The sequence below is a fragment of the Colossoma macropomum genome, unplaced genomic scaffold (genome assembly GCF_904425465.1).
Source record: "Colossoma macropomum unplaced genomic scaffold, Colossoma_macropomum, whole genome shotgun sequence".
Taxonomy (NCBI): Eukaryota; Metazoa; Chordata; class Actinopteri; order Characiformes; family Serrasalmidae; genus Colossoma; species Colossoma macropomum.
The window spans coordinates 48,006,361-48,033,128 of record NW_023494787.1 but is presented as its reverse complement, the minus strand read 5'-3'; the positions used below and the strand labels follow the sequence as shown (position 1 = coordinate 48,033,128).

Here is a 26,768-nt window from a genome sequence, read left to right as displayed (position 1 = left end):
GCAGCATCCTCTGCTTTTTAATTGTACTGTAACATCAAAGGGAAGGCCTAAAGCGATGCCGTAAACAAACAAATAAACAAATAAAGCCTTTCTCTCCAATGCCTCGGCGAAAATTCACCGTACTGTTCTGTACAGATGCCCAGGGGGAACATTCCCCCCACCACACCCCACCCCACCCCATCCCGCCCCCACCAGTAGGTCCAGCAGTAGACTCTTCTCAGACGCACCGCTGTCCGCATCCGGGGATCTCAATAAAGTTATTTCAGTCATTTTGTCTCTCAACAATGGCGGAATACGACCTGACGACCAAGATAGCACATTTCTTAGACCGGCATCTGGTTTTCCCGCTGCTGGAGTTTCTCTCCGTTAAAGAGGTGAGGAGGATGCTGACGGTGAAAAGCTTATAAGCTTCATGTTCGTCTTTTTTGTGAAGCCGTATTTCCTGCGCGGACTGACCCATGTTTAGCTGCCGGCTAGCGAGTTAGCATCGTGAAGGCTAACGGCGCAGAGCCGCCGCTATGAATCCGTAAAGACCTAATTAACATATTCACAGCGAATTATCTAACTAGCTAAATCAGTCTCTCACATCTACTGCCCGTTTTCGCCATTTTGAGCAGTTTTGCCTTTTTAAAATAGTTACGCCACCGTTAGATATTCAGAAATGTCGTGAACGCTACCTAAGATATGAATATTCATGACACAGCCGGCGTCCTTATCTTATCAGCCTATTTGTAAACAGACTTCGCTAACGTTTGGCTTTTACACATATCACTCTTATTCATCCGATTTAATGTTAGATTTAATTCTATGAGCGGAACATGTGGGTTTTATTTGGTACACTTAGTGTAGTACATGTTTGAATATTCATAAGAATGGCTAACGACATGCTGCGCTAAGTCAAATAAACTCTTGAGCAAGCCGGCTGCTTCATGAATATTCATATCGTCACCAAGCCATGTAACGCGCGCTCTCTCGGAGACGGATGAGGTCGCTTATAAACATACGTTTATGCATATGCATTTGTTCTGCACCTACGTTGGCTAAGCAGAATCCATATGCAAATAATTATTTTGAAAGACAATGATTTTAAGGAAGCAGAGATGGCTCATGAATATTCAGTTGTTGACTAAGCAGAATAAAGAGTAGACTTTCAGAGACGAGTCAGGTCACATACGAACATATGTTTATGCCTGTTTGTTTTGTGCTTTACAGATAGTCTTTATAAAATCTGTACTTTTTTTGTTGAGATTTAATTTACCTTATAATGGAAGTTAATGTAAAATAAAGTATATATATATATATATATATTTATATATCCCTGTTGTCAGAAGAAAACCTTGTATCTCCAAAATAGTAACTTTACAGGAGAAGGAAAAAACCTACTTTACTTTTAATGTAAGTCAATGGAACCAGACTTTTTTCTAAGTCATTTTGGGCTGTTTCTTTTGGTCCATTCATCATGAAATTTACATAGTATGTAAAGAGCAACAGGCATTTTCAAATTATGTCAAAAACTGAAAACCGACAAAAATGGAGATACAAGGTTTTCTTCCTTGACAGCAGATATATATATATATATATATATATATATATGAAACATAGAGATACAAGGTTTTGTCCCAACAGCAACGATGTACAAATCCAGTTGTTTAATGACAAAATTGTGAGTCAGCTTGTTGTGGAAATCTCTGAACTGTGTCTCTAGATCTACAATGAGAAAGAGCTGCTCCAAGGGAAGCTGGACCTCCTCAGCGACACAAACATGGTGGACTTCGCCATGGACGTGTATAAGAGTCTCTATCCTGAGAAGGAGATTCCACAATGTAAGTGTGTCCCTGTTCACTGAGTTATAACATGCTGTCTGTTTCTCTCCTGTTAGTACTTACTGGCATCAATTAGACTGAAAAGTCATTACTTAGCTTCTGTATGTCTGTATACTCACAATCACGGTTAACCAATGTGGGTCTGTGGAAGTGAAATAAACACACTGCACAGTTGCAATTAAGGCACTTATTACACGTTACGCAATGTCTCATATGTAATGAACCTTCGAGCTAAAGCCTGTGCATGCTGTGGTGTTGTTTTCATTCCTGACTGCTCTGCTCCTGCAGCGTTGAGAGAGAAGAGGACCACGGTAGTAGCTCAGCTGAAGCAGCTTCAGGCAGAGACGGAGCCCATCGTCAAGATGTTTGAAGACCCAGAGACCACCAGGCAAATGCAGTCTACGAGGTGGGCATGAAGTAGTTTCTCACTGATTAAGTGCGCAAAGTCTTTCTTATGAAATCATATCAGATCTTATTGTGTCACATGTATAATAAGAAGTTGATGTTTTTTTTTTGTTTGTTTTTTAAAGGGATGGGAGGATGCTGTTTGATTACTTGGCCGACAAACATAATGTAAGTTACTGTAATATAACCCCACCTTTTCTCACGTCATCATTTTCTTCACAGTTTTAGCCCAATTTTAGCCCTGATTTGCACCGTTTGACAAAATCTGGCAATTTGAAGCTAATTTGCAGGTCAGAAAATGAAACAGAAGCCATTGATGGTGCGAATGATCTTGTATGACTCTAAGCCTTCTGATATTTTTAAACATGTTTTAATTGTACGACTGAAAACATCCACGAGTCCTGTAGTGTAAGATGCTCAGTGACTGCATTGAATGAGTGAGGCTTCAATGCAAGTGAAAAAGAAGCAAAGGGATTCAGAGGTGCTCGTTGATCTTTTGCCAATGTGTAAGTGTCTTTGTAATGTATGTAATGAATGGAGCTGGCCTTGAAGGCACTCACTTTAGAGTTTTAAGTCAGCTTAGTAGTTTGGTGCCAGTTTGATCTGGGCTGTAACTCTAAATAAAGGGAGCATGTTTAATTCAGCAGTAAAGTATGGCTGTTTCTGTGTTCTGACCCACAGTTCCGACAGGAGTACTTGGACACTCTTTACCGTTATGCGAAGTTCCAGTATGAGTGTGGTAACTACTCTGGTGCTGCCGAATATCTCTACTTTTTCCGTGTGCTGGTAAGTTTCTTTTTCTTTGTAGTGAATTCTCTTTATCTGAAATTGAAAGTATGCAGTGATAAATAAGATTATAAATATAGGATGATTAGAATTTGGAGATGGATAGACAGACAGAAAGCAGAAAGACAGACTGACAGATAGATAGACAGACAGAAAGCAGAAAGAAAGACAGCTGGATAGACAGACATATAGATAGACAGACAGAAAGCAGAAAGACAGACAGACTGACAGACAGCAGAAAGATGGATAGACAGATAGAGATAGAAAGACAGATAGACCGACAGAAAGCAGAAAGACAGACAGCAGAAAGATAGATAGAAAGCAGACAGACAGAAACCAGAAGGAAAGAAAGACAGACAGATAGATAGACAGAAAGCAGAAAGAAAGACAGGTGGATAGACAGAAGATAGACAGACAGAAAGCAGAAAGAAAGACAGGTGGATAGACAGACATATAGATAGACAGACAGAAAGCAGAAAGACTGACAGATAGATAAATAGATAGACAGCAGAAAGATAGATAGATAGACTTATAGACAGACGGATAGATAGAAAGCAGAAAGAAAGAAAGACAGATAGACAGACAGAAAGCAGAAAGACAGATAGACCGACAGAAAGCAGAAAGACTGACAGATAAATAGATAGACAGACAGCAGAAAGATAGATAGACAGATAGATAGACCTTTAGACAGTCGGATAGATAGAAAGCAGAAAGAAAGAAAGACAGACGGAAAGACAGACAGACAGCAGAAAGATAGATAGACAGAAAGCAGACAGACAGAAACCAGAAGGAAAGAAAGACAGACAGACAGACAGCAGAAAGATAGATAGATAGACAGAAAGCAGAAAGAAAGACAAACAGACAGACAGACAGACTGATAGACAGACATAGAACGACAGATAGAGAGACAGAAAGCAGAAATGCAGACAGACAGACAGACAGATAGATAGATAGAGACTTTATTGATCCCGAAGGAAATTTAGCAGTCAGTATCAGTCACACATCACAGTACAGTAATAATAATAAGGGTGAAACGATATAAAAAGAAGAATAAATACAAAATCCCATCTACAGGCATATATAGAAATAGAAATGTACAGAAATCTGCAATAAGATCTGTAACCTGAGATGAAAAAGGCAGTGCAGTAATGACTGTACCAGGAGGCGCAGGTAACAGTATATAATGACAACACTGAATAAATATGTGGATATATTGGTACTGAAATAAACTGTCCAGGTGTGCAAGATGTGTGCAGAAAGTGCAGCATGTACAGTAAGGGGTCCATATGTGCAGATAGATCAAATTAAATCTATGATTTAGCATAAGAGGTTCAGTCCTCATCTCTCCTCTTCCCTCTTCCCTCTTCTCTTCTGGCCCCACTGGGTAGAGTTGAAGAGCCTAATGGCTCCAGGGACAAAGGACAAGGGTGTTGTTAGTGGATTTACTAAGATTGCGCTGCTTAATTGTCTTGAAAGTGGCATTAAGGATTGGGACTGTCAATATGAGATAGTATGCTCTGGTTTCTCAGTTGGACTTTTGTGAAGGAGGGTATTAGGGCTGTCACGATCGTGACATTTTTAGCTGCCGATTAATCGTCGTAAAAATTGCCATTAACATTTTGTCTTTTTTTTTGTTCACTGTATGAAACTGTTAAAGTACAAGCTGATTGGCTGTCTCATAAGGGTATATCAGTTCATTCATAATTCAGTTTGATACAGTATTTAATGTCCCGATACAGTACATTTTTTCAATACAGGCAAGATAAGTATTGGCTGAACATGTACCTTACATCCATATGTTAGATGTCTTATTGCATTAAATAATATAAAAGTGCAATATTTCAAAGAAAATCTGTTTCATAGGATCCCAATCAAACATTGTAGCCAAAAGCTAGTCATTATACAGTTTAATATTTGGACTGTTGCATCCCTACAGTCTTTAGTCAGCAGCTTCAAGCTGACAACAGAACCAGCTGAAGCTGAAATAAACAGAAGTTACTCACTGCCGCCCTCTAAAGGCGTTAATAACAAACATCAAATAAACAAACACTGCTGCAGTTCATGTGTATTGTGAACTTGTTGATAAATAAGCCACAACATTTGCTGGAATCTGTTGGAATTAATGCTGGTCTCCCTCCTCTCTGCCAGGTTCCTTCCACAGACAGGAACGCTCTGAGCTCACTGTGGGGGAAACTGGCCTCCGAGATCCTCATGCAGAACTGGGAAGCAGCCATGGAGGACCTCACTCGGCTCAGAGAGACCATCGACAACAATGCAAGTCCAAAACTCTCCATAAAGCATTTTTACCCTCAGCGTTTTTGGTTTTACCAGAACATTCAGTATTTATGCTGTGTCATGTTTCTAGAGGTCTACAAATAGGAGTGCACAGTTGGCAGATATTCACTCCTAATATTGACCGACCTTTGGCCAAATCATTTTTATTTAGGATCTGTGCTTTTATGATAGCAGTATTGTGAGCTAACCAGTGGGTAATATGCCATTGGCGATTTGACATCAAAGGAATCTGAATCATTGATACATTTTATCTGAAGAGGCTGATTCAACTGCATTGATATTGCAGTGTTATAATTGATTATAAATGCTTGTTGTAACTTTGAGGTAAAGCTTATGCTCCTTATTTTTTGCTAAAATATAATTATTGGGCTATTTTCAAAGTCAGAAAACCAAAAAGAAAAGTAGGCTACGGCGTATTGATTTTATTGACTGTATTTTTAAGTATAAATAACTCCTCAAGTTACATTGTTTTGTATTCAGTGTACTTTTTAAAATAAATCAGAATTGTACCAATCAAACTGAATGGAATAGTGATAAATATCGTCAGTAACATTTATTGACACTAATGTAGTTATCAGTGATGTCCGTCTGTGTCTGTGTCGTGAAAGTCATGGTGTTCTCTTGTATGTCTGAAGCCAGCAGTATACATCAAATGATGAAAGAACTGAACGAAATTGAATTATCACCAAACACAGTGTCCTAAGGCTGGGCGTTCACTACATGACTTCTAAAATCTTAACAGATTTCTAAAACGGAGAGCATCACTAACTTAACGTCAGTTTGTCACAGAATTTCTTGTCTTTTTTTTGTGTGGGTGCTCAGACTAGACGACTAGACTAACTAGTTTGGGCTTCGAATTAGAACTCAAACTCCCAGATCTCCTCAGAAATCAAACAGGGGATTAATATGGGGCTGAGAAACACTGAAATCACAGCAGAGCTGGAGAAGTATTTCACTACAAACTGGCAGCTGAGCTGAAACTGTGAAGAGAGTGACGTGATGACTGGATCAACTTTATAAACATGATATCGGCTCTTATCTCCGCTCTGCTGCTCAGGCGGTGTTCATGCACGTCTCTCCGCCTTTTTCTCCAGTTTTCTAGCTCTCTGATTGGCTGTTGTTTGAATCACTCATTGAGTAAATCTCTGATCTTCTCACACTGCAGGATTCGTGAACGTTCTGAGTCGTAAATATCAAACATCTGATAATATCGAAGGGTCTCTCATCACTTCAGAGTTCGATCGGAGGGCTAAAGATTCACGTGTTGCTCCTCTCACACTACCAGATCATCCGCACCGTCAGTCGCTTCCGTCCAAGCTCTCGACCTGGAAAATCGCTTCAGATTGTGAAATTTTGTTGCAAGGGGCAAATCGGGGTTAAAATCGGCCAAAAAGCTGTGTAGTGTGGGCCCAGCTTAACTGTACTTAAAAAGCCTGTGTATGTCTCAGAACAAATGATGCAGTGATATTTGGCTTTTCTTTTACTTTGAAACTGATTTTTCGTTTCAAGTGTAATGCTGGCTTAATTGTTGTCCGGTTCCATATTACAGCTGGAGAACTCTCACTGTACTCTGTTTGGGAACATGTGACATTACTCCTCTTTTTCCTCCCCTCACAGTCAGTGAGTTCCCCTCTCCAGTCGCTGCAGCAGAGGACGTGGCTCATTCACTGGTCTCTGTTCGTGTTCTTCAATCACCCCAAAGGCAGAGACAACATCATCGAGCTGTTCCTCTACCAGCCCCAGTGAGTGCAGTTAGAGCAGCACGCTCTGGAATCGGACAGAAAGCGGAACAAATCCGCGCCTTTTAACGAGGAGCTCCTTCGTTTTGGAAAGAGCTGAAACACAAGAGTCAGTGGTGCATGTTAGCGTGACTGGATAACAAGCTAGCATTGTTAGACCCAGTTTCAGCACTGTGCACAGATTTAAACATTCAGTGTTCGGCACAGCTACAGTGCAGAAATGCAGCATCAGGCCAGTGAATAATGAAATAAGCTGAGTTTGAGGCTCTGTAAACTTTTGTGTTGTGTAAATGTAATCGAGGGCTGCATGTGGTCAATTTTCACAGGTATCTGAACGCTATTCAGACCATGTGCCCGCACATCCTCCGCTACCTAACCACAGCTGTCATCACCAATAAAGACGTGAGGAAGCGCAGGCAGGTCCTCAAAGACCTGGTCAAAGTCATCCAACAGGTACTGTATAGAACAACAGCATGTACCAGAGTAGGGCTGCAGAATATGGACATAAAAAATGATGAGTTTCTCTATAGTGCATAATCAAAATAATGAAATACTGATAGCTACTTACACCAGAACTGCAAACTGTTTTTGTGCACTTTATGGCTAAAAAACAGTTAGCAGCCTTTTCAGTGTAGGCTCACAATATGAATACATGTTTACAGTTGTGTGCAAAGGTTTGGGTACCCTGGTCAAACTGCATGTTTTGTTGAAATTAGAAAATAAATACATGTTCTGCACATTTTAATTCACAATTACTATTTATTTGTTGAATTTCGCATATTGGGAAAAATAAAACCTAAAACGTGGCCTGTGCAAAAGTTATATTTTATATTTAATTTTTTTCCAGTATGTTAATCTCTGCAAATAAATAGAAATTGTGCACTGAAATTTTGCAGCAAAAGATTGTCACTGTACCACTATACCAGGGGTATATTTAAATGTTTGCATATGACCGTATGTAATTCCTTAAAAAACTCCTTATAGTGATGCAGGTTTGTTGTAACAGTTGCCATTATGGCTTCACACAGTTGTGAATGTTGTAGTGGTCTGCTGCAAGTATTTGCCAGGTTTTTTCACATATAATTGTTGAACATATTTTTATGAGCCTCCATTGCTAATGTTAATAAGCAAAGTAATGCACTCTATGCAGAGGTGAAGTTTGTGATATGCTGGTATATTCCTTATACACACTGCAAGACCAGTAAGCTAAACTATTACATTATTGCTTTAAAATGCACTGTGATGCATGTCTCTCCTCCTGTTGCTATAATAGTGTGTAACGTTTAGACAGAAAAGTATTGGATTTACACTGAAACTCAATATTAAACCTCTGCGGTGGTGAAATTCTCCCTCGTGTCTCGTAAAGCTGGCTGATGGACTGAAAACAAACCATAATATTTTCTAAAAATTAGACCCTGGCTAAACCTCTCCCCCAGATACCAATTGTCTAGTCACAGCCTAGCAACGGTTCTTTGGCTTCTTTGAGTGAGGTCATAACAGAACCACTTTTGGATCCTTAAAGAACCATGTGTAAAAGAGATTTATGTATGTGAAGAACCTTTTAAAGCAGGCCGAAGCTGATGATAATATTGTGCCTATCAATTTGGACCTTTTAAATGTCAGAAAACACAGTCTGCACCTTTAAGATAGACAAAAGTAAGCTTGTCTCATAATCTTTGATTTCTTTTATTGTATAGTTCATGTTCATATTAGTCTTAAGTATGTTATGAGGTTCTGAACATTCCTGCCATGAACCCCCCACACCCCCACACTCCAAACAAACACCATACAGTTGTCAATGGTCAGTGGCTACAGTGCGCCATAGTATATCACTGTTGTCGGAAGAAAACCTTGTATCTCCATTTTTGACATTTTTTAGTTTTTGACATAGTTTGAAATGTCCTTTGCATTGTATGTAAATTTCACAATGAATGGACTAAAAGAAATGACCTAAAATGTCTTGGAAAAAAGTCTGGTTCCATTGACTTACATTAAAAGTAAAGTAGGTTTTATCCTTCCCCTGTAAAGTTGCCATTTTGGAGATACAAGGTTTTCTTCCTTATAATACCTTCCCATAATGTGAAGCTTTTACGCTATGTAGAGGTTCTTAAAACTTTATAAAGGTTCTTCACATTCACATCTCATTTAAAAAAAATGGTTCTCTAAAGATCTGTCCATTGATAAAGTTTGTTTTAGAAACCAAAAGCAGTTCTTCTGTGGCAGGGGTGTCCAATCTTATCCGCAAAAGGCCAGTTTGGCTACAGGTTTTCACTCCAAACAAGCTGAAGCACAACTGATTCTACTTATTTAATCAGTTGGTCTTAATCTTCAAACATTTCATCAGGTGACCTCCTGCTTTGTTGAAGTGAAAACTTGCAGCCACAGTGGCCCTCTGCGGATAAGATTGGACACCCCTGTTCTATGGCATCGTAAAATGAAGCCAATTTGGTCACAAATTGATTGATTGATTGATTGATTGATAAATATATGCATGTTTAATTTTACTGTTACAACTTGTGGTCAGACTTAGGGTGTAAAGACAGTGTTCTGTGATTATGATGGTCAAATATGATTCTCTTTACATTGATAGCCTGATGAAGGTCTCAAGCCCTCGTTTGTAATTCTCTCCTGTATGCACCTTTTCTTTAGCTCACTCCAACTATTCCTTACTTCAGGTTTCTTTAACTTTTTGGGCCTGAAATGTAGTGATGAGAGGAAGTAGCTCCTGGTGAGCTATCCTTAAAATGTCATGCTAGCTGTCACATTATTTGAGGATTAATGTTGGGTTGTGTTTTATTTATTTTTTATTTATTTTTCCCGCCTCTTGCCCCAGGAGTCTTACACATACAAGGATCCCATCACCGAGTTTGTGGAGTGCCTGTACGTTAACTTCGACTTTGACAGCGCGCAGAAGAAACTGAGGGAGTGTGAATCGGTAAGGCTCCCCACCTACCGAGAGGCTGCGAGCGCATGAGTGTTTGTGTGGTTAAAAAGAGAGACAGATTTTCTATCTGCTAGGCCTGTCATCCCCGCGCTGGCTTTGAATCGTCGTGTTGGTTGGAAGCAGCCGCTGGCTAAAGCTCTTAATGTATCCTGTTGCTTTGAGCTGGGGGTCCATTCATCCACCGCAAATCCCCGTCTCGTGTAATTTACTGCTTTTTCTCGAAGGGCGGTTTCAAAGCACCACCGCTGTCAGCGCACAGGCCTCCAGCAGGCAGCCTTTACTCTCAACTCCACAGCTGGGCCTCAGGGATGCTTCAGAAAGGGAAAAAATAAGCATGAAAAAATGAACCTTCTATTAACCTTGCTTCACTCTTACTGCAACTTTTCAGCAAAAGGACTCTGTGGCCTTGAGAAACTGATCAAGGTTCACCTGAAGTCTGGAGGTTGTGTTGCGTGTTCTATTGTAGCTGTACAGGTCACTGTTTCTGAGTGTGAGGGAAGTAGAGTCTCTAGGATGGCAGTAATAGTGTGATTGTAGTGGTGAACCACTCGAGAAGCAGAAAAAACTGGCTAATGGCCGATAAGGCCGAGTGTCTCTGTGGTGCTTCGACTTTTGCAGAGAAATGTCCACACATACACAGGCTATGGAAATGTACTGTTTCTGAATCGGAAAATAGCCCATTATATGTCAACGGATGTCATTATGTTCAGAATAATGCAAATGCAGTGTTATATGTCATGAACAAAGTTTTTAAAAATGCAGACATGCTAACTGGGCCAAATAATCTCTTCTATCATCACATTATACAAACAAAATCATGTGAGAGTGTATTGAAAAGCATAGAGGACTTATTACCTGTATCACCTATATTTTTCCTATAGTTTTATTCTGCCTTTATGGCTACTCCTACAGTTGTATGTTAAATTTTGGCCAAATTTCATATTTTGTTGATTTTTGAAGCTGCCAAAAAGATACAAATGTGCAAATCTTAATACACAGTTACTTTATATTGCATTAATTAAAAAATAGTAATCTTGGTATATGCAAAAAATTGGACAGCATTCCAGTTGTAAAGCCTCAGAATTTAAATATCTCATGAAGCCTTAATTGGTTTGTTAGGACTGGTTAATTAAGAACTGTCATTAGGACTTGTCAGCTTATGACTTTAGAGAGTAATAAATTCTCTGTCTGACCTTAACTCCCAACAACCATAGGCTCCTTTAAGCAGCTGGTTGAGAGTCTGAAAATGAAGGTGATTGATGCCTATGGAGCAGAAGAATGCTATGAAAAAGATATGTGAAAACACAGTAACACTTTATCCTTTAACACTTTAACCTTGACATCAACCCAAAACCTAATCCTACTGAGAGTCTGTTGAGTGTTTGTTTCATCTAAAAGGACGACTCAAAATCAAGTGTCACCCAAAACACTGCCATCTCTCCACTTCCTCTGGCAGTTAAAGGAAACTGTGGAAATTAAGGCAAGATCTGGAAAATGAAGAAAACTTGCAGGCAGAACTGCTTGTATGCGGCCGGAAAGGCCTGGTAGTCCTGCAGGAAGGTTTAGCTGACACAGGAATGATGTTGGTCTGATCTATTGTGAAGAGTTGCTTGCATAAACAATCTTCGTGGAAGAGTCATCAAAAGGAAACCTTTCCTACAGCCTCAGCTCAAAAGTCAGCGTCTAAAGTAGGCAAAAAAATTTTGGAAACAAGTGCTGCAGAGTGATGAAGTAAAGATGGAACACCAATCTATACTTGGAGAAAAAAGGAGCAGCATTTGATGAAAAGAACACCTTGCCAGCTGTTGAACGTGGGCTGAGTCTATAATGTATTGGAGTTGTGTGGCAGCCAGTGGCACGGAAAACATTGCACAGGTAGATGGAAGAATGGATTCCACTAAATATTTTACCTCATAATTCCTCCATAGCAACAAACAGGCTGCATGTGTAGCTTCCAGGATCTGCATTCATTCACTCAAACCCTGTTTCCTTTCTGTTTTGAGAAAGGCTGCCAAAATTGGAGACGTGCAGTGATTGCTCACGTGACCATGCTCTCCTGTTGTTATGCCTACAGCGATATCTGCCTCAAAGCTGAGTGCACAAACTCGTCTGCCATACATTTGGAGTTGTTCCTGCATTGACCTGCTTTTAGGGGCTTGTTTACAACAATTGCACAAAACAATAAATAAGTGACACAGGCCTAATGATGTTATGCTGCTGTCTTTCCTACATATTTTCTTGGCTACTGCTGCATGCAGCCCTGTCCTCTTATTAATGCTCTGCGGGGTGATTATTTTTGCATGTTTTCTAGGTACTGGTGAATGACTTTTTCCTGGTGGCTTGTCTGGAGGATTTCATTGAGAACGCTCGGCTGTTCATCTTCGAGACGTTCTGTCGGATTCATCAGTGCATCAGCATCAGGTAGCGTCTTGGGAGCACACTGATAGCGTAGCATCCTAATCCTCTTAGCGCTGTAAATCGAGGTTAGCCTGGCGTGAACGCACTGAGCTGCCAAGATCAATGGGATTTCAGCCAGGCCTGCCGACAGCGCATGCACGGCACAACGGGGTGTATTTTGGGAGCGATAAAAGATTGAGGCAAAACAAAAAACACAATGGTCCTCTTTGTGCACTTTTATCCGAACCGTATTGCTTCTGCATTGTCACTGTATTTCCATACGAGTGCTTCAGTGGCAATTCGCTGTATTTCCCAGAGCCCGAACGATATGGAAAAAAAAATTGTCACCAATGCCACTTTTCAGGAGGTAATAACTCTGATTGCATCAGCTGTTAGAATTTATTGTGGACAAAAATTCAACAGCCTCCAGTAGTTTTAAAGAAAAGGATCAGCGTTCGAAACTGTCACTGGGCCGGTTCCCCTCTTGTCACTGAGATGGAACCCTCCAGGGCACATCTCAGTACCTTTAGTCAGGGAACATAACTGAACCATAATCCACTGAAATGATATGTTCTAAGCTGTATTGACTCCACACACCCCGTCTCGACTCCAGGCTTTTATTTTACTGTTCTGTTTTAAAACATTCGGTTATGAAAAGGTACAAATATGAACTTTTCGCCTGGAAAAACTTATTTAAGGTTCACAATCAGACCTTAAAACTGCTGTTGTACCTTTGAGGGAACATTTACACTGTTTGTACCTTGATGAACGAAAAATGTACCTGAACAGAACCTTTATTTCTAACAGTGTAGATATGGTCAGTCGGCCAAGACAAGTTTGGTGTGCAAATTTAGTTTCTTTAGTTTAGCGCTGGAGCTACGAGACATTGAGTGCATTTACGTACACTTAATAATCCGATAACTGCAGAAAATCAGATTTTGTCAGTAATCCGATCAACATGTTTACATGCACTTGAGCTATATTGTAGATAATGGGGAAACTCCAGGTCTACATGAATCAGACAGTAATCGGATTTCTGCTTTGCAACCAGCCAGTAAACTCACAGAAGACGACGTGACGTAAACATAACATAAAACTTATTACCGCGGCTTTGTTTTTTAAAACATCACACGACTTTGCCTGAAAATATGAACATACATCATTTAGAAGATGAAGAATATTTAATTTCTTTATTTCGTTTTTGGTTTCAGTGCCGCTCCAACAGCGCATGCACAGACTGAGAAATCCGATAGAAATCAGAGTAAGAGTTCACATGCACTCAGAAATCTGATTACTGAGCTAAAATCCAGCTCTCTTTATCAGGTTTCTTAATCAGATTTCTAGATCGGAATATGGTGTTTACATGAACATTTGAATTATCGGATAATTCCGATTATGATTGGATTATTGAGTGCATACGCACTCATTGACAACGAACAGTAGTAGTCAATAGTCACCCAAATCTTTTCTGTAAATACATCCCCAAAACTTGTACTTACATCCCTCTCAGTCGTCTCAAACCACATCCAGGTCTTCATTAACGTCTCGCAGACTTGTTGATGTGGTCTATGACGCAGTATGACTCGCTATGAGCTATAAACATGAACAAAACCTGAATGCAGCCACTTTAGACAACAGGTTTTGTGCCGAAATTTGACTCCCCTTCGCATGTACGCACGTCATGCAAGCGTATGGACGCTACTTTCTGGTCTCGATTTTTCTTGTTTTTATTTATAGCTGTATGCTGTAGATCACGCTAAACTCAGCCACGTCAGCTTTAACACCCGCTGTAGTCTGATCAATTTTATTAGAGCCCTGAACAGACAGCCAGTGTGTACCCTCTTATTAATTCTTGTTAGTAAAAACAGAAGGGAACTTGCTCACTAGCTAGCAGTCCAGAGCAGTAAGAAACTGTACCTGGAGTTAAACGCCAGTACTATTGCCTTGAATCGGGGTGTTAGGAATTAGGCCTGGGCGATGGGGATCAGAGTTAATTATCTTCTCAGCGAAGCTCGTTCTGCTCGTTAGTTTGTGCTGATGACGCACATGATTCATTCACGTGACGTTACTGAGTAGGATGTGCTCATGCGGGTCATTTCAGGGCGCCGGTTCCTTCACATTAATGACCGATTTGAGTCACATACCTAAACGAGTGTGAACCATCATGTCAGAGAGATCGGATTTGATCAATGAGGCTTGTAATGTGAACGCAGCTCAAGTTTGTTAATCATGTGGGTTCATGCCCCATTGGTCAGAGAGAGATACTTGAAAAGAAGCTGGCTATTATTTCTCTGTGCTATGCACTGTACTGCTAGCTTTACTGCGCAGCTGTCCCCGTCCTGCTTACTTTAATTCACGTTAAGCTTAGCTTGAGTGCAATGAACCGAAAATAAATGCCAACATGTTTTAGAACTTAAACTATCTTCATTGTGACTTGGTGGAAAACAGCCAGGTTCAGAGCAGTTAGTTCTAATATGTAATCCATAATTTTGATCGTGGATTATAGAAGTATTTTTAAGTATTTCCCAGGCCTATTAGGAATGTGAGTCTCATAAAGTGTGCAGAGCTGGCTCCTGCATGCTGCTGGTGTTGAACTTGGCTTGATTAACATTTGTTTCCCCATGGAACTGCATATGTCCTTAAAATGATGTTATTTGAAAAGCTTTTACGTTTTTTTGAATCTTTTAATAATCGAATTTATTGAATATTATCAACTAAACCCAAACTCTTTGTATTGACTGATTGTACCAGCTGAGTGATTTATCAGTTGGGCTGTAGTATTTTCACACTAAGTCATGCTAACGTTAAGTAGACTACTAGATACAGCTGTGTCCTGATGTTCTCTTCTGCTGTTCTCTTCTCTGCAGTATGTTGGCAGATAAGCTAAACATGACTCCCGAGGAGGCAGAGCGATGGATAGTTAACCTGATCCGCAACGCCAGGCTGGACGCTAAAATCGACTCCAAACTGGTGAGAAAAAGCTCCTTCGGTTTCGCATTAGTCCCACTGCATGACATTTGTAGTGATGCTAGTGGGTCCACTGACGAGGCTGATAAAGCATTAGGTTTTCCCCGCTGCGTCTGGGCCCTTTTGCCTCTTACGGGAGACATCATTTATGATTAGCTAATGTTCTAGAGGATGTGCGTAGCATTAAAACCTTTAAGCTTCCTGGTAAGATCCCCAGATGCTTGCAACTGTTGAACAGCAGCTGAAAGTAAAGGAAGCGTTGCAGTCTGTGTTATGACTTTTGCTGGAAGTTAAAAGATCTGTCATATTAAATACTTTGAAATTTTATGAATGCAGGGACAGCATTCGGATGGAGGTGGATCCTTTTTGCGTCTTTTTGTGGTGTCAGTCATGTGAAAATGCTGCTTTTTAGTGGAGGAAACCAACTGCGCCACACAGATGCCCAGAATATAAAGCAAATATTACTCAAAAAAAACGAAGACTGTGGCAGTGAGGGCAGCGTTGCTTTTACCATTATAGATGCTTTATTTCCTCTGTATGTATGTAGTATGGTTTCTTTTTCTTTCTTTGAAAAATGAGCTGCTTGATTTCTCCTATTATACGCAGACCTGTCACAGTTATTGCCTAATTGCAATTATTTAAGCTGACCAATTCTTTAAGCTTTCACAGTATGTTGTGCGTCCTAACGAACAGTGTGAAGTGGGTGCGTTTTCATCTGTTAGGTCGAGGCAAATGCATTAATAAAAGGAAATAGAAAAAGCATGTGAGGAATCCAAACCCACCAAACCAGGAAGCAGCCATGTGTCTGGGTGTACTGAATTCTTGAGTGCAGGTACCAGACATTTAGGCAGCCTGTTAAACAGTGGATGGTCAAAGTTACATAGGCTGGACTGATGCCAGGATTAGGCCCAGCCTATATATGACAAGTGACAGGTGTGACAGACGTGAGCATGTAGGGAAAAACAACAGTAGGCAGGAAAGAATGTTCCAGGTACAGTCAGATTGCATACCAGGTACAACACACAGTACTGAATATAATAACATATAACACAGCACTAAACACATTACACAGCAGTATATTCCTTCACACGTGATGAGTGAGTAATGTTTAATTGATGTTTGTTAATATCACCTTTAGACGGCGACGGTGAGTAATGTTTAGTTGATGTTTGTTAATAACACCTTTAAAGGGTGGTGGAGAGTATTGTTTAATTGATGTTTGTTAACACCTTCAGAGGGCGGCGGTAAGTAATGTTTAATTGATGTTTGTTAATATCACCTTTAGAGGGCGGCGGTGAGTAATGTTTAATTGATGTTTGTTAATATCACCTTTAGAGGGCGACGGTGAGTAATGTTTAATTGATGTTTGTTAATATCACCTTTAGAGGGTGGCGGTGAGTAATGTTTAGTTGATGTTTGTTAATAACACCTTTAAAGGGTGGTGGAGAGTAATGTTTAATTGATGTTTGTTAACACCTTCAGAGGGCGGCGGTAAGTAATGTTTAATTGATGTTTGTTAATAACACCTTTAAAGGGTGGTGGAGAGTAATGTTTAATTGATGTTTGTTAATGACATCTTTAGAGGGCGGCGGTGAGTAATGTTTAATTGACGTTTGTTAATAACACCTTTAGAGGGTGCCGGTGAGTAATGTTTAATTGACGTTTGTTAATGACATCTTTAGAGGGCGGCGGTGAGTAATGTTTAATTGACGTTTGTTAATATCACCTTTAGAGGGCTGCGGTGAGTAATGTTTAATTGACGTTTGTTAATATCACCTTTAGAGGGCGACGGTGAGTAATGTTTAATTGACGTTTGTTAATATCACCTTGAGAGGGCGACGGTGAGTAATGTTTAATTGACGTTTGTTAATAACATCTTTAGAGGGCTGCGGTGAGTAATGTTTAATTGACGTTTGTTAATATCACCTTGAGAGGGCGGCAGTGAGTAATGTTTAATTGACGTTTGTTAATAACATCTTTAGAGGGCGGCGGTGAGTAATGTTTAATTGACGTTTGTTAATATCACCTTTAGAGGGCGGCGGTGAGTGACAGTTGTTTAATTGACGTTTGTTAATAACATCTTTAGAGGGCGGCGGTGAGTAATGTTTAATTGACGTTTGTTAATAACACCTTTAGAGGGCGACGGTGAGTAATGTTTAATTGACGTTTGTTTAACACCTTTAGAGGGCTGCGGTGAGTAATGTTTAATTGACGTTTGTTTAACACCTTTAGAGGGCGGCGGTGAGTAATGTTTAATTGACGTTTGTTTAACACCTTTAGAGGGCTGCGGTGAGTAATGTTTAATTGACGTTTGTTTAACACCTTTAGAGGGCGGCGGTGAGTAATGTTTAATTGACGTTTGTTAATATCACCTTTAGAGGGCGGCGGTGAGTAATGTTTAATTGACGTTTGTTTAACACCTTTAGAGGGCGGCGGTGAGTAATGTTTAATTGACGTTTGTTTAACACCTTTAGAGGGCGACGGTGAGTAATGTTTAATTGACGTTTGTTTAACACCTTTAGAGGGCGACGGTGAGTAATGTTTAATTGACGTTTGTTTAACACCTTTAGAGGGCTGCGGTGAGTAATGTTTAACTGATGTTTATTGCCTTTAGAGGGCGGCGGCGAGTGACAGTTGTTTAATTGATGTTTATTGCCTTTAGAGGGCGGCGGCGAGTGACAGTTGTTTAATTGATGTTTATTGCCTTTAGAGGGTCGGCGGTGAGTGACAGTTGTTTAATTGATGTTTATTGCCTTTAGAGGGCGGCGGTGAGTAATGTTTGTTTATTTGAGCTCAGGCTGTTTCTGTCATCTCTAGGGAGCAACAAGGTATCAATAGCTAAGAAGTTAGACAGCTAATTTGGCTACTTTAGGCCTTGTACTTAGTTACGTTCAATGAACAACTGCCAAATAATGTTAATTGCAATTATTTATATGGTAATTAATCATCAGCTAAAATTTCATTGTTGTGACTGGCCTAGTTATACATGATTGATCGATCTTCCCAAATGTCTCGCTCTAATGTGCATTAATCTTAGCCTGTATCTAACAGAGAAGGTTGTTGACCACTGTCATAAAACGAGTTAACTACAGTTACATGTGTCAGATCTTGTGTAGCTGAGAGTCAGGAACCCTGTCTCAGTTGAATGTTCTCTGTGAAACAGGCCTTTGGTGTCAGACACTTTCCGTGAGTAGAGCTCTGGATATTGGTGCTCAACTTTAAATCCTGGATGATTAAATCCAGAGTGAGTTCTTGTTCAAAATCAGCTTTAAATTTAAAGCTTTGACAGCACTGTGGTGTTTTATGTGGCTGCATCTTGGCATTAATCAGCAGTTCTGATGCTTGTTTTGATTTAAGCTCAGGGATCAGTTTGGGTTTCTCTGATGTTTTGCTAGATTTGTGCCAGCCGTGCTCTTTCCTGCCTGGCCCTTCAGTGATGAGTTGTGATATGTTTGGCAGACTCTGATGGTGAGTGTTTTTCTGCAGGGCCACGTAGTGATGGGCAACAACGCTGTGTCGCCGTACCAACAGGTCATTGAGAAGACCAAGAGCCTTTCCTTCCGCAGCCAGATGCTCGCCATGAACATCGAGAAGAAACTTAGCCACAGTAACAGGAATGAGGTACAGCATTTGGCTGAACTGTTTAAAGCAGCCCAGTGAATAAGAACACAGTCTCTTAATCGCCCATTCTCCAAAACATTTTCTTTCAAAGCGTTTTGTTCAGTAATAAAAATAATGTCCCCTTCTCTTAAAAATGTATTGGCCCAGAATTAACCCAAATAGAGTGCAGTGCAAATTAAATTTGAAACAACTGGTTTCTAGCTTTAGCTGAATTTACAATATTTAAATTTAGAAATTTCTTTTTCCAATACTGATACCGATATTAACAGTCCAGTACAAATCCAGTTTTCCCCTTAAATTGACTAAGCTTTAAACAAAAGATTTTAATTTTTAATTGCTTTTTACTTAAAACGAGCATCTAAAAGTAGGCTACCATGCTCCAATGCTCAAACACTCTACAGGACCAAATACATAGCTAACATGACATAAAAAACTACAGTTTTTTCTCATTCTGTTGAAAAAAAAATAAAGAATAGAAAAATCACTTACAGTACAATTATATAGAATGATGGGGAAACATTTTGCTGTTTCTTTACTAAATTCTACTTAAAAATATTTTATCAGTCAACTTGCTAACAGGCTCCTCCAGTAATAATCAGAGTTAGGCTTTAATTTGATATATTCATTAAATAATTTGCTAAAAACTGCAACATAGTAAGTACAAACGATTAATCATTTTTATGCTGAAAATTTAATAGTGCACATTTCAGATCACATGAGCTGCAATTTCAATTATTGCCTGTATCATCAACAACACTGTCTTAAGTTTTTAGCGGGTAGATTTAACCTAATAACACAGAGCGTGGAAACTGTGTTTTGTACATAACAACACAACCTAAACTAACAGGCAGTCCAGCACACTACATTCAGGATTCAAGCCTCAGTCTAGAAAAAGTGCATGTTCTGGTCTTTTTGGCCGAAATAAAAGGCCTGGACCTTTATTCAGTTATAGAAAATAATCGCAGTGACAATATTGGTCAGAAAAATCACAATTAGATATTTTCTCCCAAATCATTCAGCCCTGAAAGCACATAATGAATATGTTACATGCATGTTTTGCAAGCTACAAATGTCGACTGAAGTGCCGTAAGTAATATTAAACCCTAAGTGAACGTACACCAGCGTCAGCTTGATGCTTACATAGGAGCTCCAGCATTACTGAGATAAAGTGAAGTTTTCCACATTAAATGCTGCGAAATATAATGTGTAGTATATGACAAAGACTGAAAATGAACTTATTTATAAGAGGTTCTTATGTTAACATTATGACTAATTTCTGCTGATATCAGCCTGAAACAGAGTATCATACTGGAGCCGTATCCAATTAACCTTTTCAACTCCTTGAGACCACCGGTGGTTCCAAAACGCACTTCTTCATATTCTTCATAACTTTCATATTTCATAAGCTACATTCTAAAGATGGGGGTCGTATGAGAGCTGTAACTGTCTTCTTTCAGTCAAATAGATGGGTGATGTAATTTTAAACCCTTAGAATAAAAGAAGCTGAACTCACAATTTGTTCTACTGAAAGTCGACCCATTTTTCCACAAATCTGGGCTATAAACTATAAACAGATGGCGTCTCTTCAGTGATCTGCTCTGTAAAAATGATTTTTATAAAAAAAAAAAATACAAAGAGCGTCTAAGATTTTTGGCTTTCAGCACTAAATTGTAAGCATATAGCAATATGTGTGATCATAAAACACATGTTATGTTAATTTGACGGGAGCTTTTACGAAAATAAATAAATAAAAATGTACATTTATTTCATGCAGTTACTGAATAATTTGCCTTACTATTTGGTCATGTAAATTCAGATGGACAAACCAAAATATACCCTGGAGAATAAGAGACAAAACAAGAGCTGACTAGCTTAAGCCACCATGCACACTAAATAGACTCTCATTTTGTTGTCACATAGTTTTTCTTTCTTTAACCAAAATATATCTATTTTATCCACTTTATTCATCTCACTAACATCCAACACTTTTCTTTCACAGACACCCAACTGGGCGACTCAAGACTCCAGCTTCTATTAGACGAGTGGATCAGAGACTATTTAGAGTTTTAACCTTATTTTTATGCAGACCTCTTGCTTCATTCCTAGTTATTATTTCTTTTAATTCATTTTACCATGGCTGCTGTTAAGTTATTTAGAATGCACCCTTTTGTTAACCCAGTAAAGCGGTAACGGATTCGGTCCTGAGCAGTTCCTTGTCTTTATTCAACAAGCCACGATGCTGCGTTCTGCCTCAGTCCACCGCCAATCACTGAAATAAACAGATTCCAACAGTCCACTTGAACTTCTCTCATCAACTGTCTATCTTACAGCGAAGACTTTAGATCTTTAAAGTATTGGCAGGTACTACTCCACCAGGTAACACAGACATAGCTGAATATGCATGTTTCATAGTTTTAGACATTTAGTCTTCAAAGCTGAGCATGCAAATTCACCAAAAGTTGTTATTTACTAACTTCATATTTGGTGTATCTGTATGAACAAGTGTCTGGTAGGACTGTGTGTAAATTTGATTGTAATAGTTTGACAACCTGAAAAAAATTATCCATTTATGGTTAACTAAACTGTAATCAATATCTTATAATGATGATAATAATAATAATAATAATAATAATAGAAAGTAACAGTAATGCTCAGAATGTGTAGTACAAAAGTGGATGTAGCTACTTGTACCAGTGTGCCAGTAAACAACTGCTGCAACTATTCCAAGTAAAGAAATATTAAACTGTCATTTTTACTACAGACTCCGCCCACAAATTAAACAATACAAAACACAGCCAGTGCAGAAGCCTCTTATACACTGCAATAATACAGCATTTAAATATATTATTTTACACTTCATAATCACATCATTCTACAGTCTTTAAAAAAAGTTTTGTTTATTTCTCATTTTAATTCTTCCCAGTATTTAAAGTTTTAACACTATAAAGTTTGGTCAGTAGGGGGAAGGAGTGCACTCACTGCATGACCTCAAACTCCACCTACGAGCACAGCCATTGGCTCCTGAGCCTCTGAATGCTGGCATTTCATTGGCTCCCTAACGAAACAGCATGAATTAGAGCAGGCTTTATGTAAATGATATGTAAATGAGGTGCTGGTAGGTTGGCGCTTGGTTTCAAGCGGATTCATCATTTGTGCTTAAATCTCATAGGAAAGTTTCATGAATCAGACGCAGAGTACTTTGTACGTCATTAAAGCTGCACTCTTTTGTTTTTTGTTTTTCTTTTACACAACTTTGTTAAATAAGGGCCAGGATGATGGATGATGAGGATGATGATTCCATACTGATTATTTCCAAAACAAAAATTTGTGGTTTCAATTCCAAAAGTAGTACAAAGACAACATATCAAATGTTGCAACTGAGAAATTCTGTTGTTTTTTGAAAAATATATGCCCATTTTGAATTTGATGCTAACAACACGTTCCAACACGTTGGGACGGGGGCAACAAAAGGCTGGTAAGTAACATGATTTGTTATAAAAAAGAGCATCTCAGAGAGGCGGAGTCTTTCAGAAGTAAGGATGAGGAGGGGTTCACCATTCTGTGAAAGACTGCATGAGCAAATAGTGCAACAATTCAAGAATAACGTTTCTCAACATAAAACAGCAAAGAACTTTTGCTTTTCATCATCTATGCTACATAATAACATTAAAAGATTCAGAGAATCTGAAGGAATCTCTGTATGTAAGGGACAAGGCCAAAAACCAGTATTTGCTGGACGTGATCTTTGGGCCTTCAGGCAGCACTGCATTAAAAACAGACATGATTCTGTAGTGGAAATCACTGCATGAGCTCAGAAACACTTCTGAAAACCACTGTCAGTGAACACAGTTTGTTTCTGCATCCACAAATTCTAATTAAAACTCCAAAATGTAAAGAAGAAACCAGATATAAACAGGATCCAGAAATGCTGCCACCTTCTCTGGGCCCGAGCTCATTTAAAATGGACTGAGGGGAAGTGGAAAAGTGTCCTGTGGTCTGACAAATCAACATTTTAAATTCTTTTTGAAATCATGGATACTGTGTCCTCCAGGCTAAAAACCACTCAGCTTGTTGTCAGTGCACAGTTCAAAAGCCAGTATTCATGATGGTCTAGGGGTGCATTATCTGTGAAGGCACCATTAATGCTAAACGATATATACATGTTTTGGCAACATATGCCGCCATCCAGATGACGTCTTTTTCAGGGAAGACCTTGATTATTTCAGCAAGATGTTGCCAATCCACTTTCTGCATGTATTATAACATTTGACGCATTATGAAATGAAAAATACTGCAAATGAGACCCTGAACTGTTGAGCAGCTGAAATCCTTCATCAAACAAAAATGGGAAATCATATCACTTTCAAAACTACAGCAGTGTCTCCTCAGTTCCCAAACACTTACAGAGTGTTATTAAAAGAGGAGGTGATGAAACACAGTGGTAAACAGGCCCCCGTCCCAACTTTTTTGGAATGTGTTGTTGGCATCACATTCAAAAGATAACCAGTTTGCTATCTTGAAATAACAAGATAAATAACTTGTTATCTCAAGATAACAATTTTGTTTTCTTGAGATAAGATAAAAAACAACTATCTTGAGATCACAAGATAATTAACTCATTATCTTAACAATTTTGTTCTCTTGAGATAAGATAATTAACTCATATCTCAAAATGACAATCCAGGAAATTATAACTACCTTGTGTCCTCTCTGGACTTCTGTAGGTCTCTGCATTATTCCATATTTATTATATAATAATTTTGCTTTCACTCTTACCCTAAAATGTGGAAAATGGCACAAGTAGGGAAAATCATTTTATGAGTAGACGTCCAAACTTTTGACTGGTACCATTTGTCTGTATTGAGTTATTAAATCAAAATTCTTAAGATTGTAAAGCATTTGCTTCGAGTGTATCACCACTGAGGTGCTTCTGACACACTTGGGCAGTTTCAGTGCCTTAAATGGACTCAGACTGCTGAGTCATGGTTTTCTGGACATATGTGAACACGCCAAATGAACTCAGACCCTCTAAACGGCCCCAAAAACTAACCGAGATTGGTTCGTTTGTAGTTCGTTTTGTGGTTTGATTGATTTGTGCATTGTGAAAACAAAACGGCCCCAGTCTGCTTTAGCTTTGCTTTATGGTGAAGACCTTGAGGCCGTACACACAGTCACAGTCTTCAGCACTTCAGCAAATAAAAACAGACCACTAGACAAAACAGCCCCCTGAACTTACAGATAGACAGATACTTTATTGATCCCGAAATTTAGCAAATATACCTCCAGTTTTTCTCCATGCGCTTAGCCTTTAGCTTAGCGCCGGCTCTGCAACCCCGATAGCTCCTCCACAGCTCCTCTGGAATTGGGTGCATTGTGCCGGTGCGACCCTTTGTTTGGAGTGCTGGCAGCTCTTCCCTTGTATAAACAAAGTTATTCCTGCCCGCACGCATGAAAACAGGTTCCATGTCCTTAGTACATACAACAGTCACTAAATTAGCAATATAAGCGCATAAAGAAAAGAAAAAGTAAGGAAAAAGTGCAAAAACAGTACACAAAAGACAGAGATACTGGAAAGGCTGCCACCCACAGCAGCGCCGGAAGTGTATTGACCACTTTCTCAGAGCTGGGGTCATTTGATTTAAATGCACAAAAGCACAAACAAGTCTCATTGATTGAACAGGCAGTTTGTCCTGAACTGACCATTTTATTTTTTCTATCTGTCAAGTACAAAAAATGTCCACTTCATCCTGACCACTCCACTCAGCTGAGGCAGGCTCACTGCAGACTCCTAGAGTCTCTCACAGCTCAGCTGGTGGAGGATCAGATTCTTATAGAGTTCCTTAACTCGGCAAGAGCGTTCCCGAGAATATAAGGAATACAAGCTCAGGATGTGTTTTCAAATCTGTAATTAATATCTATAAATATTGGTTTAAACTAATGTTACCTGAGGCTGGTTTGAAATGAAATGGTTAATCAGATTTCTTTACAGTGGTGGTGATAGGAACCAGGGGTCACCATGACTACAACACAAATATAGACATTTTATTTACTATCCAAAACCACCAGTGAACCTACACGAGTCTTCTGAGCTTTTATATGTAATGTTGATGATGATAAAAATAGTGATAAATCTGAAAAAATGTTTTTTCTCTGGGGACAATTTTGTGTGCCTGTACCTCTCCACCATAAATGGATTAAAAGAAGTGTTTTTGGCCAAAATCTTCTCAAAACTAACGTAAAACAGTGTCTCAGTCATCAGGCAGTGAATTCATAACCATTTCATGTAGTAACTTTCTGTGAGGGGGCTTTTAGAGGTGGACGTCTGGTTCCTATCACCACCACTGTGAACAGTTCTGACTCGGTAAGTTTCTCTAGAACTGAGCGTTTCACACCAAACCACTCTGAATGACTCTGTTTACATCTTAACCACTCAATTATGCAGAATTGTTGAAAAATTGGTGGTATTGTCCTTTAAAAGTAGTCACAGACTGGAGGATGCAGGAAAGGTGTGAGGCCCTCCCACAGACACAGGGAGTGAATTATGTAAGAGTTTTAAAATCTATATATTTGGTGTATTGTCACTGCAAAACAAAAGCTTAAAAAGTAATAAATCTGACTTGTTGCCTCAGCCTGTTTTAGCTCTAGTGGACTTGGTCCTTGGAATGTGTGGCGATGGTTCATCCACTAGGTGGCAGCAGTGTCCAGCTTATTCTGATCTAGTAACTCCTGGACAAACTTTTGTCCAGTATCACACCAAACCAAAGATTCTACCCCACTGCTCCTCTGATTATGTTGTATATGAACCCACAGCCCCAGTGTAATTGCAGGGAGGCCTGCAAATATCGGTTTTGTTGCTTGAGACATTTTAGGGGTTGGAGCTTTAAAAGAAAGTCCTAAAATAAAAGGTCTGGACACTGAAAGATCATTCTGTTGTGAGTTTTTCAGAAATTATGTTTTAAGCAACATTAAAGTTTTTCTTTCCTAATATTCTTAACACTGATTCTTATCCTATGGTCCTTCTGTGGTGGCATTTTAATAGTATAGTTTGACGTTCACTGTATTTCTCAAATGAAACTCTTTATGAATCTTAACATTCGTAACATTAAGAATTTTTAATTATGCAGGAGGACTTTTAAAAATCTTCCATATCTTCCTTGCTTTTTTTGTAGCATGTAAACATTGTTAAAGTTTTAAAACATGCTGTTCAGTCAGTATATGAAAACAGGGCCATTTTGAATTCATTGTTTTTGTGATGTCACAACAACATCCACCTATTCAGCCCACAGCAGATTAGCCCCACCCATTCACATTCACACTGGAGGTATAAGCAGATCTACAGCCCTGAGCTGATTTACATATATCAGCCTTAAAGGGCCCATATCCTCTATTTTCCTTGTAGGTCCACTTACAATATGTGTTCGGTTTTATCTCCTGAAAAAGCCTCATAATTCATTGAAACATGAAAACATGATTGCTTTCCAACTTTTCTTTATGCATTAGAATTAAACAGGTTGTTTTTGTTATTGTGCCTTTAAGACTGATTTATGTAAATGAGCTCTGTTCCCTGAACTGAGCCTTGTTCAGAAAGTAGTCTGGGCTGAAACACTCCTTATAACTTCAGCGCAAATGGGAGGATGCAAGGGGTTGGTTTTTGTGAGATCGAAAACAGGCTATTTTAGTTCGGTTCCCCTGGACTTTAACAGTGCTTACGTAAAATAAGGTAAAAACACCTTGGCGCTCCATGATATGGGCTCTTTAGTGGCACCATAACAAAAACAACCTCTTTAATTC

General features: G+C 39.2%; 1 protein-coding gene across 1 annotated transcript; it reads left to right on the top strand.

Moving 5' to 3' along the window:
• The first annotated feature begins 229 nt into the window (after positions 1-229).
• Positions 230-21,279, top strand: eif3eb (eukaryotic translation initiation factor 3, subunit E, b). The gene is made up of 13 exons (XM_036567657.1): positions 230-374; positions 1,706-1,823; positions 2,112-2,229; positions 2,354-2,396; positions 2,910-3,014; positions 5,163-5,288; positions 6,927-7,051; positions 7,375-7,501; positions 9,882-9,983; positions 12,304-12,413; positions 15,257-15,359; positions 18,843-18,977; positions 20,977-21,279. Exons 1-13 carry the CDS (start codon positions 285-287, stop codon positions 21,013-21,015), a joined length of 1,341 nt encoding a protein of 446 aa, XP_036423550.1. The 5' UTR covers positions 230-284; the 3' UTR covers positions 21,016-21,279.
• The last annotated feature ends 5,489 nt before the right edge of the window (positions 21,280-26,768 follow it).

Bases quoted from the DNA above. Each gene is read 5' to 3' on its own strand.
- eif3eb (XM_036567657.1), top strand. From the start codon at position 285: ATGGCGGAATACGACCTGACGACCAAGATAGCACATTTCTTAGACCGG. The intron at 9,984-12,303 runs GTAAGGCTCCCC...CATGTTTTCTAG, and splicing joins AACTGAGGGAGTGTGAATCG to GTACTGGTGAATGACTTTTT. The intron at 18,978-20,976 runs GTACAGCATTTG...TTTCTTTCACAG, and splicing joins GCCACAGTAACAGGAATGAG to ACACCCAACTGGGCGACTCA.